This window comes from Pteropus medius, unplaced genomic scaffold (genome assembly GCF_902729225.1).
Source record: "Pteropus medius unplaced genomic scaffold, Ma_sr-lr_union100, whole genome shotgun sequence".
Taxonomy (NCBI): domain Eukaryota; kingdom Metazoa; phylum Chordata; class Mammalia; order Chiroptera; family Pteropodidae; genus Pteropus; species Pteropus medius.
The window spans coordinates 2,685,819-2,706,130 of NW_024352947.1; the positions used below are offsets into that span (position 1 = coordinate 2,685,819).

At 53.6% G+C, this 20,312-nt stretch overlaps 1 protein-coding gene across 4 annotated transcripts in view; it reads right to left on the reverse strand.

Annotated features, from left to right (window-relative positions):
* GNG4 (G protein subunit gamma 4) overlaps positions 1-20,312 on the reverse strand; it is a 31,865-nt gene that overhangs the window by 4,212 nt on the left and 7,341 nt on the right. For 3 of the 4 annotated variants that reach the window (XM_039850376.1, XM_039850378.1, XM_039850377.1), the window contains 2 exons: positions 16,841-16,948; positions 13,216-13,323 (listed from right to left, as the gene is read on the reverse strand). In XM_039850376.1, the coding sequence (XP_039706310.1) occupies positions 13,216-13,314 (99 nt within the window). In that variant the 5' untranslated portion in view covers positions 13,315-13,323; positions 16,841-16,948. Of the gene's footprint in view, positions 1-13,215; positions 13,324-16,840; positions 16,949-17,201; positions 17,253-20,312 lie in introns of those variants that run through there. The other variant, XM_039850379.1, reaches the window with a different exon arrangement.

Here is a 20,312-nt window from a genome sequence, read left to right on the forward strand (position 1 = left end):
ATAGCATGATATACACATAACACACACATGCTATGGGTCATAGTGTGACATACACATAACACACACATACGTTACAGGTCATAGTGTGACATACACATAACACATATACTACGGGTCATAGTGTGATATACACGTAACACACATGCTACGGGTCATAAGTACACAGGGTTTAACTCAAATGGCCATCCCCTCACCATAAGGCTCTTGCCCCTCCATCTTCCTTCCAGGCTTATCTGAAGCCTGGGGACACATGGCTCTTGCACACCAAGCCATCCCCCTAGCTGAGCTCCAGGAGCTGCAGAGAAGGAGCTGGGCGGCAGAGGGCAAGGTGCCCAGGAGCGTTCGCTAAGAGGGAGGCGAAGTTACCAGCCCACTGCCCTCGGGGTCTGCGTCACGTGCTGGCAAGTGAGTGGCCGGTGCGTGAACTCACCCTGCCAATGAGGCTTTCCGAAGCCTGCAAGCGCTTATCCGATGCTCAGGCCAGCAGACAGACACCAAAGGGTGGCGGTGACGGGACCACCACGTTGTCCCTCTAAGAGCCAGCAGTCTTCTTGGACCTGCTGGCTTTGAGTCCCTAACTCCAGTGAGCTCTTCCGGATGGTTCATTTAGGAATGTCTTCTCTGGCCACTGTCCCCTCTCTGGTTTTCCGGTCTTCACTGTTCCCATCTGTCTCATTTGTTGGACACGCTTCCACTTGTTCTGAATTCTCTACAAACCTCATTATCTTATCCAGGAAGGATTTACTGAGTTTGAGATGAATAAATCTGTTAGCTAATGGCGAGGATATAGGGCGAAGAATAAGGCAAGACTTCTGCCCTCTGGAAGATCTAAATGGGGAGACGGAAGAGTTATGAGGTCACCGTAATGACTGGCATCACCGCGTAAAGAACAGCTGCGCACCACTCGGGGCCATGGCGGGGGCGGGGGGACGGCTGTCGACCTCATCCAGCTCACGGTGACGGTTACCCTGGTAACCCTGCGCCCCTTGTCCAGAGGCTAGTCCCCAGCGTGCAGGCGCAGAAACACAGTTTTCTGGAATGCTACGAGGGGTCTCCTCGTGCGGCAGGTCCATATGACACAAGTTCGAGAGAGAGAGCCGTGCAAAACCATCCGTAAAAATATGCGCCAGGCACCGGGCTAAACGCATCGCCTTCCGAAGTACCTAAGTGACATTCTCAAAGCCGCTTCACGGAGGCGGAAGCCGAGGCACGAAGCGGAGCCCGCCCACGGTCACGTGTCCAGTAAGACAGGGGCCGGACTTCGGAGCTCAGCGGTCTGGCCAGCCAGGGGCTGCCCTGGCTGACTGACTGACGGATCGTGAAAACGGGAACTGTCGAGGGCTGGGCCAGCACAGTCAGTCCTTGCAGACCTTCTACCTGCGGACACACGTGACCAGAGGAAGAGCCTCGAACCTAGAGTTTCTTAGGTCCTATCGTTTAATCTCGGGACGATCTGGCCAAGGAAACCCTGACCGTAAATCTGCTCAGCTGGGACCCGCTTCCTCTCCCGTACGCTTGGGTGGACACCGCCATGTCACCTCTGAGGCTCCTCCCTCCAGGCCGTGAAGCGAGGACGCCATCGGACTGGGTGGCTCCAGTGCCTTGGTGGCCTGCACGGGCTTAGACCTAAGCCAGTGTCGGTGCCTCCTGGGCCCTGGAGCAAAACTTAAACGCAACCCACCCCGGACAGCCAAACACGGCAGCCACTTAAGCTGCGGCCAACCACACGACGGCCGGGCTTGGCTTCTGCATCTTCTCGGTGGCCCCGGCCGGGCACCGCTAACGCCTTCGCGCCTGCGCTGCCCGCTTCCCAGCGGCGCGCGCTCCAGTGAAGCGGCGAGACCCGCGCTCGGCCTGCGGAGCTGCGACCACCGCTTCCTCCCCCGTGTCCGCTGGGGAGGCTCGTCCGGGTCCCTGGGGGCGGGTTTGACGCGCTTAACGTCCCCAGCAGCCGCGCCGTCGGGGTCTGGCCTCGCCGGATCCACGCGGGGCTAACCTGAGCCTTTTCTGTCACCTCCAAAGGTGACACTGCATTTGCCGCCACAGGGCTCCCTTCAGGAAAACCAGCTGCTCTCAGATCGCCTCCCCCGGTCGTTTTGGGGCAACAGGTGCATTTGCTGAGTTGTAAGCTCGCTCGGCTGGGCGCGCCTGCATGGCAGGAACGAGTACGCGATGACGTCACGACGCCCTGCGGGACCGAGTACGCGATGACGTCACGGCGCCCTGTTTGAGCGTGGCTTGGGGTGGCCCCCGGCAGGCCTGACTCCCTGGGTGCGCTCGGATTATCCACACAGTGAAAGGGGCGACCTAAGAGAGAGGGAGTCGCCCCGCGACGAACGAGTCCAGGGAGTGCTCCACTGCGGCCGTCAGCCCCCTCGTTTCATGTAGTGTCCCATGTCCCTTTACCCCTGTATAGCGGAACTTCGGCGAGCCCCTGAAGTTTGCAAACTGCGATCTGGAAAGAGAAATGCATGCGATGAGCACCGTCAGGAGCCTCACGATGAGAGGCGGCCCCGCATCAATGAACCTGCACCTGCTCTTGGGTTGGGGTGGGGGCTTCTTAATCAGCCCTGGACTGATTTTTACGGTTGACAGTTTCTTTCAATCCAAAAAATACGGGTTGCAGACAAGCCGAATCCAATAATAAATCTGCCATCTTTGAAACAAAATAGATGATGCACATTCGAAGAGAAAATTTTATTCTGGTTAGGAATTCAAACGCCCTTACTGTGTGGGCTTTCTCATCAACCATCCCGGTGGCTTCACAGGCTAAAGGCCTGTCAGGAGTGGCCTGGGGCAGCTCTGCCTCCTCTCCTCGGTGCCGAACTGTTAAGAGTTACAAGGCAACAGATGTTGAAAGGATCCGCAGCCTGGGAACAACTGTGGAATTTTACCATTACATTTCAGAGGAAAAGAGGTGATTAAAACAGCCCAAGTTAGCACATAACCCCGGTAGCTGCACGATAATTACAAGCTTCAATGATGGGAGAAAATGTTGCAATTACTGTAGTCACATTCTACGACAAGACAGACGACATAATTACTATTCGGGCTGTGACACCCACTGCATTTATCCTTTGCATCTAAAGTAGAGCAGCTCACACCTATTTCTCAGCCATCCTGGTCTATTAACAATGCTACTTGGATTCAATTACAAGCATCTTTGATGTCCCTGCCTGTTCCTCCCTCCGCCCCAAGAAAACAAAGCAGGATTATAGTCGAGAGCACAGCCACGTTGCAGCCCCCACGCTACACCCCTATCTCTGACAAGGTCAAACTTGGCAGCAGCTCCAACAGATGGAATCCTGTGCCGGTTACCCCGGCGACACCTTTGGGACTTTACAGGTCTGTGCCTCACCTCTTAGTTCTGGGCAGACACAGCAAGGTGGATCCTTGTGCACCTTCTTTGCTTCCTTCTAACACTGGGGAGTACCTGTGACCACCACACGGGTTTCGGGGCCATCTCTAGATTCTTCCGTATCTTGACGCCATAGACTGTTTGCATCCCCCGAACTACTGTTAATGCCTGAGTCTCCAGTGTAATGGAGTCAGGATGTGGTGCCTTTGGGAGGTCAGTAGGTTATGAGGGTAAAGCCCGCATGAATGGGATTAATGCCCTTACAGGAAGGACCTCTCTTGTCTGTCCCTGCCATGTGAGGTCACAGCAAGAAGGCGGCCATCTGTAAACCAGGAAGAGAGCCCTCACCATAGCCTGACTGTGCTGACACACTGATCTCGAACCTCCCAGCCTACAGAACTATGAGAAATGAATTTCTGTAGTTTAAGGCAGCCAGTCTGTGGTGCTGTGACAGCGACCCGAACAACTAAGATGTATGGATTCCAGCAGATCCAGCGACTTCTCTGCGTCAGTCCAGATCGATATGGGCAACTCTCTATAGTTGGTTAATAGCCTGTATGGCTTCTGCTCACCCAGTGGGTCCTCGGCCACAGGCAGCATCTAGTAGGTCAGGTTAGACGTGGAGGAAAGCAGAGGTGGGGAAGATACGTGTGAACAAATGAGTAATCTAAGAGTTTCTCTCTGAATTCTAAAGTCAAGCGTCCATAATGGCGGATTCCCTCTGTTTACTGTCATCAACATAAAGGTTTTTTTTTTTCTTACCTAAAATGTTGATTGCACATTGAGAGTCAAATCTGAGATGTTTGAAAGAGAGTTTTAATATTCCCAAGTTCACCTAAGAGCTGTTATTATGTGGCCTTCACCACCGGAACAGCGAATTCCTCACTTAGTTTGTTTACAAGGAATGACCCAGATCCACCCTGGACGTCGACTTAACCAAACCCTTCCAACAAGGTGCTACATGTCCTGCCTGACCACCTCTGTTTTCATATATTTTCCACGAAGGAGCCATAATTCACTTTGCCAAGTTACAAAAGAGTCATTTACTTGGTGAAACTAGCGAGTCACTCAAGAGGTTTCTGGGACTTAGTTTGAGGTGAAAGATGAACATATAAGTAGGTTCTAGCTCTACGGGGTTCTAGAATGCCAGCGGCATCTCTAGAGCAGAAGCACAGGGTCCCGAGTCAAGAAGCAATGTCCCCGGCCTGCTGCCCTCGGCGCTGAGCTAGGTCATCCAGATGCTCGGCCCTCCCTCCTGTAAATGGGAAGAGCCACACCTGCTGCTCCGTGGCTGGCACTCGGTGTGTCATTATGTCACTTTTCATTTGGCTACTTTCTAGTAGGACTGAAAAGATTTCGAGAAATAGACATGAAGAAGTTTCTCAGAAATTATCAGGGCAACTGGACGCCCACAGTGCCCCCAACCAGACACCCCCTGAAGGGGAAGGGCCCTTTCTTTTCAAATCCACCTTTCATCTCCTTCTTCTGCGTTCTACTCTTTGATTTCATTCAAAGACTTTTCCCTTTTATCCGATACTGTTCTATAATTGTTCATTCATATTTCCTTTTTAGAAATTTATTTCTAAATTTGGTTGTAGAAAGTTTATCATCTGAATTGTTTAATTTCTAATGGTCTGGGCAAGAGCTACAAACGTTTCTGGTAGAGGATGAGGAAATGGAGAGAAAGGTTAAACCTAAATTGCTGAGCTGGCCGGGGTCGGGGTGAGGCGGGTAACCCCCGAGCCCAGCCAGACCCAGCGAGAGGCGAATCTGTAAGTGCTGTCTCTGGACTTTTAGTGGGGTCAGATGACATAATATATATAAATGTGTGTGTTATATATATATATAAATGCATTTTTTGCATATATATATATATGCAAAAATGCATATATATATATATATGCATTTTTTTCCTTTACAAATGTCATTCTTTCGACCTTAATGTCATTTATGGGCTTAATTACACCCTTTCCTGGACTTCGCCAGCCTCTTCAGCGCTTGCCAGGGACCTATCAGACAGACCACGACAACTTCCCGATTTTGCATTTTTTCAATTGCTATTCAGGTAGCAAATGTTATTCTTGATTTATTGACTGGGGGATTTTTAGCACATAAAAAGTTTTTTTTTTTTTCTTTTTTTAATGCAGTCAAAATTCTTACTTTACGAACCGGATTTTGTGATATGCTTCGCCCTGCGCAACTCGTATTAAAAAATATATTTGCTCCTATTTTCCCTGTACTTTTATGGTTTTCTTTATACTTAAATCTTTTGACTGAATTATATCCCCCAAAATTCAGATATTAAAGCCATAACCCCCGAAGTGACTGTGTTTGGAGGTACAGGCCTTATGGGGGTAATTAAGGTTACGTGAGGTCGTAAGGGCGGGGTCCCGATCCAATAGGACTGGGTGTTTATAAAAAGGTGAGAGACACTAGAAAGCTCTCTCTCTGAATGAGCACAGAGCAAAGGCAGTGAGGAGAGCCGTCTCGCCAGACATCGACCCTGTGGCCGCCTTGATCTTGGACTTCTCGGAACTGTGAGAAAATAAACTTTTGTTGTTGGAGCCACACAGTCTGTGGCATTCTGCTGCGGCAGCCTGAGCTGGCTAACAGAATCCATCCGAAATCTATCTGGATAAAATTAGCGATGCATGCGGCTTTATTTATTTTCCAAAGTGCAATTTCTAGCGACGTTTATTAATAATCTGTTCTCCACTGATCTGGGATGCCATCTGGATCACAGCAGTTCCTTATACACTTGGGTCTATTTAGAGACTTCCTTGTCTGTTCCATTGATCTGTCTGTTCCTAAAGAAGTGTCATAAATCTTAAAATACTATAATACATTTTAATACCTGGGAAGAAAGTTCTATAAAATTTCAGTGAACACATACACTCCTTTAAAAAAAAACAAAAAATTTCTGGATACTCTCACACATTGACTCATTTAATGGAATTTTAATAATTTAGTATTTGCTTTCTCCAAAAATGTAAATTGAATTTCGGTTAGATTTGCACTGAATTTATATATTAATTTCCAGAGAACAGGTATTTTTGCAATGTCGCCTCTGCCTATTCAAGAACGAGGTGCCGCTGTCCTTTGCTCACGTCTTCTTTTATGCCTTTTTATGTTTTGACTGTTTTAAAAAATACACGTCTTACACATTTACATATGGCATTCTCGAAATCGCTTCCATTGTTTAAGAGAGAGTTTAACAAATTGCTGAGGCTGACGTCTATTCTCTACCGTTGTCACCATTAATGTCATTGCATGAGGGTCTAAGAATGTGGCATGAACCATTTTTACTTGTTCGAATGTATTGAAGCGTTTGTTCCATGACTGGTGCTTATAGAAAAGTGTTCTTGGTAGTTTCTGGATAAAATGACACATATGTATGTAAAATGTTATATGTACCTATGTTATATGCATGTACACATAAATTATACATATATGCACACATATATCTCGGACCAATCTTATTAATTTTATTGGTTAATAATATATGATTCCCTTTTGTCTAGTTTATCTAACAGCGACTGAGAAAGACATACGAGGCCCTCACACAACTTGCCCATTTTTCCTGACATTTCTTCATATCTTGCATTGTGTATGTTTTTTTTTGCATTGCGTATTTTTTAAATAATCGGATTACATGGTGAGACTATGTTCAGACTATGTTCAGTATCATAAGAAACTGCCAAACTGCCTTCCAGAGAGTGGCTGTACCATTCTGCATCCCCACCCACAGTGAGAGTTCCTGTTGCTTCATACCCGTCAGCATTAGATGTCGTCAGCTTTCTGAGTGCTAACCATTCTAATAAACGTGTAGTGGTATCTCATTGTTGTTTTAATTTGTAATTCTCTAGTGATATATAATTTCGAGCATCTTTTCATATGCTTCTTTACTATGTGCATCTTCTTTGGTGAGGTGTCTGTTTAGATCTTTTGCCTTTTAATGGGGTCGTTTTCTCATTGTTGAGTTTTTAGAGTTTGTATATTTTGGATACCAGTCCTTTATCCAATATGTATTTGCAAAGATTTTCTCGGTCTATGGCTTGTCTTTTCATCCCCTACATAGTTTCTTTCACAGAGAAGTCTTTAATTTGAATTAATCATCAAATATTCTTTCATGGATTATGCTTTTGATGTTGCATCTAAAAACTCATTGCCAAACCCAAGGTTACCTAGATTTTCTCCCATGTTATCTTCTGGAAGTTTGATAGTTTTGCCTTTTAGGTTTAAGTCTACGATCCATTTTGTTGGTTTTTTATGAAAGATGTGAAGTCTGCGTCTAGCCCATTTTTCGGCATGTAGGTTGTCTCGCTGCTCCAGCACCATCTGTTGAAAAGACAACGCTTTCTCCATTGAGTTGCTTTTGCCCCTTTGGCAAAGATCAGTTAACGATATTTATATGGTTATTTTGGGACTATGTATTCTGTTCTATTGATCTATCTGTCTATTCTTTTGCCAGTATCACTCTGTCATGATTACTGTAGCTTTATAGTAAGTCTTCAAGTCAGGTAGTCAGTTTTCTTTGTCTTCTCTTTCAATATTATGTTGGCTATTCTGAGATTTTTTTGCCTCTTCATAGAAACTTAAGAATCATTTTGTCAATATCAATACGATGACTTGCTGGGGTTTTGATTGGGATTGTGTTGAATCAATAGGTCGGGTTGGGAAGATTTTATTAATATCGAGTCTTCCTATCCGTGAACATGGAATAGCTCTTCATTTAGATTTTTGATTTGTTCATGATTATAGTTTTTCTCATATAGATCGTGTATATATTGCATTTATCTGGTATACTTTGCCTATCCATTTACACTCGGCCTGAGTCACTTTATTTTAGGTTAATGTCTAATGCAAACTATAGTCTGTTTTTTAAATGAAATCTGAGAGTCTAAATTAGTTGCTCCCTTTAGTACTCGTCGTTAAGATGGATATATTTGGTGTTGCTTCTGTTCTTTTATTTTTCCTTTTTTTATTTTTACAGTCTTTGTTTTCTAGTTTATGATCTCCTTCCATGTGGAAAACTATTTGTAACATATAAGATGCAAGAAACTGTTACTAATCAATAAGAAAACGCTAAGTACCACAACGGAAAAGTGGGTCAGTAGGAAAAAACAATTCACAGAAGAAGAATTTAACATAGGAAATTAGTTTAACCACAATAAGAGTCAATAAACATATGTTAAAATGAGACATCAAAAAAAAAAAGAAAAATAATGAGCTGTCGACAATGAAGAAATCGCGTGGCATAAAAGCAGAATGAGTCTCAGGCGCCAGACTCCCAGTTCTGAGCTCTGTGCTCTCACCACCTCCTCCCTGCCTGTTCCTTAGTCTCTGTGGACATCGGTTCCCTCCTCTGCGAAGCAGGAATGGCGTCAGTACCTGCTCACTGCAGTTAAAGCGCCCAGTCCCTGAAAACTGTGACGAGAATTGAGAGAATGTAACAGAGATTGTTCAGAACAGCAGATAGTGAGCACTCGATAAATGCTGCCCGTTATTACTGCTGTTATTATTATCTACGATCTATCGAATCGGTATGGCTTACAGAACGGCATTGGGAAGGGCCCAGGGAAACAAACGCTTCACATTGCTGATGAGAGCACGAAAATCGGTACCACATTTCAGAGGGAAATTTGATACTGATTCAAATACTTCAGAGTATAATATATACTCTGACCAAAGAAGTTCTGGTCCGTAGGAATTTATCCTAAAGGAACGATCAGACGTGCAAATTTTATCTACCGTTTTGTTCGCTGCGGTTCTTTAAAACGTAATATTGAAAAATTGGAAATAATGGAAATGTCCAAATGGAGACCAGTTAAATAAATTATTGTACATCAGAGTATGGAGAAAAGAAATGTTGAAAATGACATTTTAGGAGAGTGCCTACTGACCTGGATATATAATCACGACATACTGATCGATGATCAATCAGGTTGCAAAAAGTAATAAATGTATATTATAACCATAATTTTATAAAAATAAAAATATGTAAACGGTAAGGTAGAAAAACATGAACATGTACTGGTTATGGGTCATTTAAATTTTCTTCTTTATACTTTTCTGGTTTCGAAAATTTTCTAAAATTCACAAGTACCATTTTTATGAACAGAGAAATAGCGTTATTCTCAAAACAAGAATTAAAGCTCCCGTGTGAGGATTCCTGCATGCTCAGACTCTCGCTTCGGCTGCCGGACATTCTGCCTCTTTCCCTGGGGAGCCTGAAGTGTGCCACATGCTTACGTGCATATCTGACTCGCTCTCATGTTTATGGTTTAAAAAAATCTAAACAGAATAAGTAGAGCGTATGTATCTCGAAGACTTGTAAATTCAATTTTTGTGTCCTTGTATACCTTGTCGAAAATAGTTTTTGAACACGTCTTGTCTTGTCTTTTAAGCACCAAATTATAAAACCTCAGTGTCAAAGAGGAAGTGGGAATGTTCCTTTTTTTCCTAATGCTGTTTCCCTTTTTCAAATGATGTTCTGCACACCTTCCCTGTCGTGGAGAAGGACCGGGAATGACCATCTTCATCTGTCACAGTGTCATCTCCTTTCGTTTACATCGGTGCCTTTCTGCAACAGTCCTCCGTCTCGACGTCCATGGCTGGCTGTCCCTTGGGACCTCTCCTTCGGCACAGCCATCGCCTGCCATTTGTTTCCGCCCTCACTCCTTACTGGTCCCCAGGCTAATACAGAACGGGTTGCTCTCTCAGTCAGCAATCAGCAGGTAAGGCTTGTGCTGACACCATCTTCGCCCCATGGCAGCCCTCCGAGGGACTGTCCACACACGCCACAGCGGTGTGAGTGGCCCGCCACAGGCCGTGCTGCACATGAGGGAGACTGGCCATATGTTGCTTGGCCAATTTTCCTGGCAAGTCTGTCTGTTTCCTGGTCCCCGGCTGAGGGCTCCTGGTTTGCTCAAGGTTGTCCGCCCCCTTCCAGAGCTCACGTGGGCTTGGCCCGATGGCAGCAATCCCCCTGTCCTCTGGGGCGGCAGAACCAAGCACCCTGAGGGGCGCCTAATGGAGAGGCAGCTCCCAGAAGCGCTGCTCTGACCTCTGTGCCCCCGCTGTGGGATGGCATCTCTTCAGCCGATGCCCCTCTGCTGGCACAGGCCAGCTCTGGAGACCCCCTCTGCCTCCCCCGCCTCTTCCTTCTCCCCCCATCTCCCCTCCCCTTCATTCGTCTTTTTGCTGCTGGCCGCCTGCCGTGTATTTTCCACTGGGTGCAAGGCACAGGGTCACTGGGCGTCAGGAAGCTTGCGTGTGGTCGGATGGTAAAGAGGCTCTCTCGAGTTCCTTTTTGGCGTTTTGCCGTTTTGATACTGAAGAACGCTTCTGCTTGCTGCGGCCTGCCTAGTCTGTGGGATGGGGGAGGGGGTGGTCACTCAGGATGGGAGCCCCGCACGGGCTCTGCTGGGCTGGCCACCAGGCTGCTTCCTTGGGGCTTCTGGAGCCTGGTCACAGGGCATCACGCTGCTGGAGGCCTGGGGAGAGTGAGTGCTCTGGGGACTCCGACGCTGGCCAGGAACGGGAGTGTGGCCTTCCCAAAACAGCTGCCCGCCCACCGGTGACCCGGGTCAGCCTCGGCGAAATGGGGTGGTGGACGATGGCTGGTGGGAACCTCGCGGGGACCCCTCGCGGGCCCGGCATCCATCACAGGTGGCGGGGCGGGGTGCTAGGCCATGGGCCACTTGCGGAGGACCCCGCGGGAGGCCGCTCCATCACGGACAGGCACCGGCCACTGCGAGACCACCCCCGCCTGAGCCTCCAGCTGTGCTCAGCTCGTGTCCAGTGTGATCGCTCGGCAGAGTCTCCTGTTTGTGATCGATGCCACACGCCTACTCTCCAGGTAGAATTTTACGTTGCTTGGGTCTCTCATGAGTGAGAAGAATAAGGCCATGGGTGCTCTTTCCCTGGGGACCGAGCTCCTGCAATGCCATCCTTTAGTGCTCTTTACTTCCTTTTTAGGGTCCCGGGTGTTATTTTTCAAGCCTCTGCTTTCGCAGGGCAGTTCCTGGGGTCGCTCTGCCCCGGAAGCCCTGTGTCAGCTCTTCCCGGACAAAGGTGCCAGCTCTGGCCGGAACCGACGTGGCCATCACTGGCCGGCTCCCGGTCTGGGAGGCCCTCTGAGGGACCTCGTCGCCATTTCCACAACAGTCACCGCTGGGACCGCCTACCCCGCTGGAAACCATCCGAGTGACAGACCCGACTGGCTTAGCACATCTCTTTCTTCCAGAGACGGTGCACGCGCCCTGCGTGCCTTGCAGAGCCCTTCGCCTGGGGGCACATCTGGTCCCGACACTGACTCCGCGGAGTGGCCGTCACAGGCGAGGATCCGTTATTACAGCATTCGTCTTCCTTGGCAAAGCAGAACCTGCGCACGATGACCACCCCATTGTCACGGCCGGTGCCCACCGCTCTCCCGGTCCTCCGGCCCCGGGGCTGGACAGTCGGTTCTAATTCCCGGTCCCCAGCGTCAGCCACATTTACCCTCCGAGTTCTGCCGAATTCCCTGTGCGTCTGCCCGTCGGACCCCGCCCTTCGCTCTGCTCCACGCACCTGCTGGCCTCTCCCGCAGCTTCTGCAGCTCCTCTCACGGCCTGGGCCTCACGCCGGCGTGTTCTGGGCGCCTGTGCGGCTGCCCCAAGCCCCTCCCAGCACACCCTGCAGCTCTTTTGTCCCGTCCAGCTGCTTGACCGAGCGGAGCCGTGAGCAGCTCGCGCCGGCCGGCCTTCCCTTCCTTCTCCTGCGAGGCCGCCTCAGCGCCAGCTCGCAGCTCAGCCCCAGGGGCCTCCTCTGAGCAGCAGGCAAGACAGTCCCTTTGTGTCCCTGCCCACGCCCACACCCACGCCTACGCAGAGCTGGCTCCGGATGCTTCTCAAGAGAGCGGCTCTCACCACAGGCCAGGCGTCTGTCCCGTCTGCGAGCCACCGGGCACTCACTCCAAAGTCCCTCTCCCCCTGCTTTGGAACGGCTTGGCTCCTTGCTCCCCCGTCCTGCCTGGAGCAAGGACTGCTGTCCGCCTGGCCGTGGCTCCCTGTGTGCGGGGTGCAGGTCCACTGTACCACCTGTGTCACGCCATATTCCTTCCTGACTCCTCCACGGTCGTGTCGCTTTCCGTGCAGGGTTCCTGCTTCCTGAGATCGTGCGTGATCAGGGGAAAGGTGTGACTATCCTAAGCAGGGGCCCCGGGGAGGTGACGGGAGTCTGGGGGGCGGGGCTGCTCGCTCCAACGGAAGGCCTGGGGGTTGGAGCCCCAGATGCCTGGACGAGCCCCCTTGTGGTGTGTCCCCTCAGACCACAGGCTCAGCGGATTTGGGTTTCCTGCTGTGACATTCCCAACGAGGCTCCAACCCTATGACAGTCAATGAACCTAAACAGCATTCCAGAGCCTCCTGCTTGCTTAAGAGGCACCTGGAAATGAGGTGGCTTCGTCTCGCTTCAGTGCTCCCAGCAAGAGGAGATGGAGATGAGCGTGGTGGGGGGCGCCTGGCACCTGCCTTTGCTTCCCCAGAGCAGCATCTGACAAGCAGGGCGCAGGGCTCAGCCCCACCCCCAGCAGTAAAGCCACTGGGTCAGGCAGGAAACGATGGCGGGTTTTGTTGTTAACCTCTTTCTCGCTTACGGGCCTGGCAACAGGGTAAACTGGGCCGCGAAGGCACGAGACCCCTATGGAGCTCACGCACTGAGCACCCGTGCCGTTTGGACCCGCGGGCACACTCAGAGCCCTGGAGCAAGCGCTCGCTTGTACATGTCACAGCGCCGAGGGCGGCGGGTGCCCTGCTGGGTGACGCGCTCTCCGGGAGGGCTGTCTCGGTGGAGTGTGGGCAGAGGGGTGTGCCTACCTTCACCCTGTCCATGCAGGCCTCCATCTTCAGCTGCTCCACGGCCTTCCTGGCCTGGGAGATGCTGGTGGTGCTGTTGCTGGACACGCCCTCCTTCATCCTGCAGCCCTGGAACAGCGAGCAGAGGGGTTGGGGGTGCTGCTTCTCTGGAGGCGAGGCCGAGCGCTCTGTGCCCCCTGCACCCAGCACCGACAGCTTCTCCATCCCGCTGGGACATGTGGGACCCCCCACCCCGGGGGAAGGAGAAGGAGTGTGCCACCAGCCACCAGAGTGCCCACGCTTCTGTTTGGGAAGACTCTCAGCCCGGGGAGGGCGGGCAGGAGGTCGCAGAGGCCCCAGGCCACTCCGCTAACCCCGCGGCCGCGGCCACGAACCGTCCTTCATCGCCCGACGGCTCTTTCTTAGGGATCAGTCATTTTCCCACACATCTGTCCGTTCGTTCCTCCAGCAGCTCATGAAACTGGCAAAACGCAGAGACATTGAGCCAGCAGTGCGAGGCCCCGCAGCCAGACGCGGACTCAGCCCGACTCTGGGCTTGGACCGAGCCCAGGGCTGTCCCCGTGGTCTTGTGCAGCCTCGCCAGCCACTGAGGCTTCAGGCACACGTCTCCCGGGATAAAAACCCTTTACTACGAATTTAAAGCCTGCTGTCATTCCAAAGAGTTTACAGACTTTGTGCTGGGAGTTCATTTTTACACAACAGTGCACGCACGTGCGCACATACACACACACGCCCCGCCCCAAGCAGAGATTTGCTTTGTCAGAAGCAACATCTTCTCCTGGACGAGACAGGAAACGATGCCACACGACTGACCAGCCAAAGACGGCCATGCCGCTGACTGGTCCACGAGAAAGCTCGGGCCGCAGAGTAGCTGTCCCATCTAACAGAAACGGCTCAGGGGACGTCTAGTCATCCAAGCCCGAGGGTCACATAGGTGACAATGGCTTCCCACGGCACAAAGTGAGGCATGAGAAGGCTCGGCCAGTGTCTTGCTGGGCAGGACACACTCTGAGTTTTTCCCTCGCACACACCAACCCTCTGGCCCAGACGAGGTGTGATGGCAGCTTCATTTGTCCACAGGCGATTTTTGAAAAATAAGTTTCTCGTTTTAAGACGCAGACCAGCCATCTAAGTCAGAGTTGAACAGGTGCGTGTTCCTGCCTTGGCCGGAGACTTTTACTCAAGTAGAGAAGGAAAGTTGGGAGGAGCTGGGGGTTTTGAAACCTGGGGGAGCAGCCGGCGACCCCCCCACTGCAGAGATGTGCATGCGTGTCCAGGTGTGTGTCCCTGTGTGTGCCCATGTGCCTGTGTGGCACACCCTGAGCCAGTCTGCACGTGTGTGGCTGTCCCTCAGGGGAGGTGTGTGCTATGTGTGTCACGCGAAAAGGAGACAATCTCGTTCCCAACCGTCCCCAGCCTGACGCACGTGAAAAGGGTCCTAAAACCACTGCCCTGAGCCCCCGGCCCCCACTCCCACCCCCAGAAGCCACCCTTCTCTTCCCTCCTCACTGGCTCTGGGCTTCAGGAGCTGGGAGTGGGGCACAGGGATGGCTGAGAAGGCACTGAGTCCAGGAGAGACACCAGGGAGGGCAGAGGAGGGGGCTCTGCGCCGAGCGAGGGCGTGTGGAGTGTGTGCGTGTGCGTGTGCGTGTGCGTGTGCATGCGCATGTGAGCACAGAGAAGGCAGCCCAGCCAGAGCCTCGCCAGACCCCTGGACCTGTGGGGCTGGCTGCGCTCGGAACCCCTGACCCTGCAGAGCTGTCTCCTGCTCTCCCCGGGGGCGTTCGCACCCCCACCCTGCTGAGCACTAGGGGGCCCGGGCGCTCCACACGCGAAGAGGCCCCTGTGGAGCCGTGTTCTCCTCTTGGTGTGGGGGTCCCGTCCTGGTAGGTCTCCCATCCCTTGTCCCCTCCACGTCAGGCCACTTCAGTCCACGGCCAGGAGGGCGTCGCCCGCTGTCCCGTCCTGGGACCCTTCCTCATTCAGCCCCGAAGCATCGCTTCGCTCAGGGCAGTGTCCTCAGCCCCTCCCAGCCCGTCGCTCGCACGGGCCGCCAGCGTGACGGGTCCCAGCACGGCCGTCACGTTCTCCCGAGACCCGCCTTCCTTCCTTTGTCCCTAAATCCCGACATTGTATCATCCAACTCTGACCTCTGTCCACTCACGCCGAAGGCCGCTGAGCGTGCTGGGGAACCCCAAATGCTGGAGCTGGAGCCATGAGCGCCGCGGTCCAGCCTCGCGGGTCCTCAGAGAGGCCGGGCCATCTCCCCGTCCCGCCACCCTCCCGCCCTCCCGGCTCAGTCCTCAGGTTGTCACCTCCTCACGGTGTCACCCTCTCCTCCGGAGTGCACGACCTCGCTTCCGCTGGACGGAGAGAAGCCCACTCAGGGGGAACCCCCTGAACTCCTGCTCCCCCAGCTCCTGCGTCCACTGTGTCCTCGCTTCCGCTCCTGCGGCCGCTGCTCCTCTGCCCCGGGGCCCGCACTGGCCACCACAGCTGCCCCCGAGCCCCCATCTTTAGATGCCAGACTCGGTAGTCTCGTCCTGACCTCTGGGGACTGACCTGGGGCAGTCAGGACACTCACGGGGAGACTGACCTGGAGCCCCGAGCGGGGTGACCCTCGACACTGCGAGCACACACGCCTCACCGTGTGGGCCATGTGTGTCGGCCACCGGTCACTGCAGGGGGAGGCGCCTCCTTCCCCGAGGCTCGTCCTTCACGTGGGTGACCCGTGCCCCCCGCGGCTCTGCCCACCACTCGGCCCGTGATCCCCATGACGCCCGTGTCCCCGATGCCTTCCCCTCAGCACTTTCAAGTATATGTATGTGTTCTTCACCACCTCAGGGCGACCACCGCCAGCAAAACAGGACCCCCCCATTTCCACTCTCGCTCAGGAAGGCAGCCCCTGAGAAACGAAATGCAGAGATGCCATGGGGTCACTGCCGGGGTCGCTGCCAGGGTCACTCTGGGTGCCGGCCGTGCCCTGTGTGCAGGGAGGTGCCTGGCCCTGGAGGAGGGAGTGGTTTTGCCACCAGAAGTAAAGACGAGCGAGCCTTTGGAAGACACGAGCCCACGGAAGCTTCCTGAAGCCTGCCCTCCCCGCCTGGCCCGCCGCCCGAACGACCCCTCCGCCCTTGGGGACCGTCCGGACACCGCGCTCGTCCGTGGACGGGTGGACGTCCCTCTCCTCGTCCGTGTGCGCGTGTGCACCCCACCGCAACCCAAGACGACAAAGGAACGGGGTCGGATGGAGACGGAGCAGCTCACGCCCCTGCGACCACTGGGTGGCTCGCTCGGCCCTCGGCTGCTCAGGAGACGACAGCTCGGGGTCAGACGCACGCGGGGACACGCGCACACAGACCGGCCCACGGCAGGTTCCTACAGGGGGGGTGCCCCGTGGTGCGGAACTCAGTAAAGAGTGGGGGCCGGGTGTGCGAAGCGGGCCAGCCCCAGGCCGCTGACCTGACCTGACTCGGGACACCGCGGTCAGCCCTATGACAACTGCTAAGGGGAGGAAATGCCGGTCTGAGGACCTGGCTCAGCCCCACGTGGGCCCACACGTCGCTGCGGCTAAGACCTGGGCTCTGCGGGAACCGCTCTTGGACGGGGCCTGTCGCTTGCTTACCTGCTGAGGCGGCACTGGACCGGGCCTGGGCAGGGACAGGCTGGCGGCAGCAGCAGCTGGCAGTCGTCAGACAGGAGGCTGGTTCGGGGCTCCTGCTCTGAGGCTCACCTGAAATCACAACAGGAGTGAGCTGACACATGAAGCAGAAGCCGGGTGGCCCCCGGGTGGCCCGGCCCCACAGCGTCCTCTCCCGACGCTCAGCAGCTGTCCCTGGAAGCCTGGGGACTCTCGCGTCGGAGCACAGGGAGGCGAGGACCTAAAGGCAGAGAGGGAAGAGCCCAACCCCACATGGAGCAGAGCAGGGCCGTCTCGAGGCCACAGGCCACCAGCCTCCCAGACACGCCTTCCCTGGCCCGCACACCTCTGCCGGCCGTCCCAGCTCCGGCCAGACTCCGCCAAATAGAGACAGATGTTGTTCTTATTATGAAAGGATCCGAATTCTACAGGAAAATATGAAGTTAGAATCGCCTTGTAAGTTCATTGTCATCTCCGTAACACGATGAGGATTCCTGCTGATGCCTTTCTCACTTTATTCCGTGAAAACAAGACACACAGCAGCTCCAACGATGCTTCAAAACCAGCTTCGCGGAGGACGTTCAGGCCATCGAAGGCGAGAGAATGGGGTAACGGGACTATCTGCTTAGCCCCTTTGGGGCGGTGACAGCCACATCTGTGAAGTCCGTGCACCGGTCAGGCTGCGGTGACCCCACCCTGCTGGGGCAGGTCTCAGTGTCCCTGCAGTGGCCTGGCCACACGCACCTAACAAGACCTGGGGACAGAGGGACGGCGAGGTGACATGCACAGCGGTGGCATCCGGCAGCACTGGTGCTGTGTTCAGAGGTCATGGAGAACTTGTCACATGGTCCCCAGTCCCAGCCTCCAGAGCCATCTCCATCCTGCCTTGGAGCAAAGCTCCTCCGGCTCCCGCTGATGCTGTGAACCTCCGGTGGCTTCACAGTAAATTTTCCTCCTGCTAAAGACCCCAGAGCGGGCCCCTGTTTCTTGGAACGCACATGAAGTGTTCTTAAACTAGGGTTGGGTGGCGACAGCTGCGTTAGGGACTGGCCCCTGCGCACGTCCATCCATCTGCATGGACACTGGTCTGGCCACTAGTCTCTGGTTCTTCCCCCAGGCCGGCAGGGAGTGGCCGTGATCCGCTATCTGCATGGCTGCGGGGCCATGGGATGGTTTCTGCACATCTAAGGCCCACTACGCTCAGAAACAGCGAGGAACATAATGTGCACTGTGTGGCAAGGAGCACAGGACGTCCCAGGGACCTGGGGGACCCAGGTGTGAGGACAGCAGAGAGAACTAAGCCTGTGCGGCTGTCTCCGTCACACCGGGAGCCGCGCCTGCAGCAACCTGTGGCCACGCGGGGCCATGTCACTGTGCACGGCCATGTCACCGTGCGTGGCCATGTCACCGTGCGCGGCCATGTCACCGTGCGCAGGCTCCCACCAGCAGATCTGCAAACCACTGCGGGTCCTCCGCCCAGGCCTGTCTGTGCCCCGAGACAGTGGTGAGTCTCGGCCAAACTACCCCGTGTGCCACTCACATCAGAGGCCCGGGGGTTGCAGGCACCCCCTCCAGCAGGGCGGGGTCCCAGCACGTGAGAGGCGGTGTGTGTACGTGCCCTGCCCTCTACTTCTGCACTTGGGAGGGGCACCTCTGACCGGGAACCTGGCACCCCATTCCTTGAAAGGGTGTTTTGGGTACTTTCCTTTCCCCTTGAGAGGCAACATAATGCGACACGAAGCGCAGCCGCCATTTCCACCCACGCTGCGTGCGCTTTGGCCCAGTCGTACTCTGGGCCTGAGCTTCTCTCAGGAATGGGGAGAAGGTTCCCGCCTCCCCGCACGTCTGCAAAGGACAGTGGGAGGGGCGCGGATGCTTTGCGGGCAGTGGGCGAGGACTCCAGTGAGCTGTGCGCGGATGCTCTGTGGACAAGACGCTGATCAAACGTTGGCTACTGCTCCTTGGAAAACCTCAGCCTGGCCTGCAAAGTACTTGGAATGCAAATTAAGCAGACGCATTTGGGGTGGTTTCAGGTAATGTGTTTAACATTTTAAAAAGCTTAAACTATTGCCTCCAAATTCCTCTGACCAGTCATCTCAGTCAAAGACGGAGGGATCGGGGTGCTTTATGTATGAGTGACAGAATTAGATCAAACGAAAGGATTATGAAGTAGAATGAGATGTTCGAAGACAGAATTTTAAAAGCATAAGGATGCCGTGCTAAACCAGCCCAGCCCCCTTTACTACCTGGCCAGGGGGGCAAAGGTTTGGATCAGCCAGTGGTTCAGTCTGCACCTGGCCCCAGGCATAGCTGGGCCTGGGGAGCGGACCTCTGACCCTGGGGGACACTCACAATTGGCCATGGACTTGAGCAGACCTCCAGAAAGGAGCAGAGGCAAGTGGCTGCGGGGGCCGCCCCCCCACCGACCGAGAAGGGCCCCCAGGATTCCGGCTCCCGCCTGCATCTTCGTCTTCTGAAGCTCCCGGTCTCCCCGACAGTCTCCAGTGCCCCGAACTTCTGCTTCTCGGTCCCTCACAGGCAGGACGGAAGCAAGAGTGGGCCAGGAGGGGACCTGGAGCCAGATGCCTGAATCCAGAATCCTGGATCTGCTCTCGCTCACCATGCGCCTTCGGGCAGATGGCTTAACCTCTCACTTTCTCCAAGTGCCAAAGGGGAAGAGAAGCCATTGTATCAGTTTTCTACAGCTGCTGCAACAAATCGCCACAGACATCTTTACAGGGCAGGAACTTAGCTTATGGTTTGGCGGCTCTGGGCCAGCTGGTTCCTTGATTGTTTGAGCTTCCAGCTGCTGCTCGTGTTGCTAGGGGCCCCTCCTGCACCTTCAAAGCCAACAGCCTAGCATCTTCCAATCTCTTCGGCAATGTCGTCCTTCTCTTAGAAGGGCACTTGTGATGACATTGGGCCCACCCGATAATCCGGCATAGTTTTCCCATCTCGAGATTCTGAGCGTAATCACATCTGCATGCTCTTTTGTTCTTGAAGGTGACGTGTTCACGGGTTCCAGGCATGAGGGAGTGGCCGTTTTGGGGGCTATTATTTTTTCTACCATAATAGTTGTCACAGAATAAATAATACAGTATAAAACACTTAGAGCCTGGCACGGAGCAAGAACTCAATAAATGTCAGCTGTTATTTGCTCAAGCGGAAACCCTCGGCCTGGAAAGCCTTCTCCACTCCATGGCTCTGCCCCAACGCTTTCCTCTGGCTGAATCCTGAGGCCTCCTTCTGGAAGCTTCCCGGACTGGGTCCACTGCCCTGCTGTGCTCAGGGGGGACCTGTGTTAGCATCGTCTGTTCTCCCACTAGATCGTCAGCTCCTCAGCAGCTGAGACCTCGTACTCATCTCCGAGTTCTTAGCCCCGACACACGGCGTGAGAAGGGTTCACGTCTTATCGACGGCTAATGGTCCTTCCTGACTCCACGGCAGGCACAGTGAA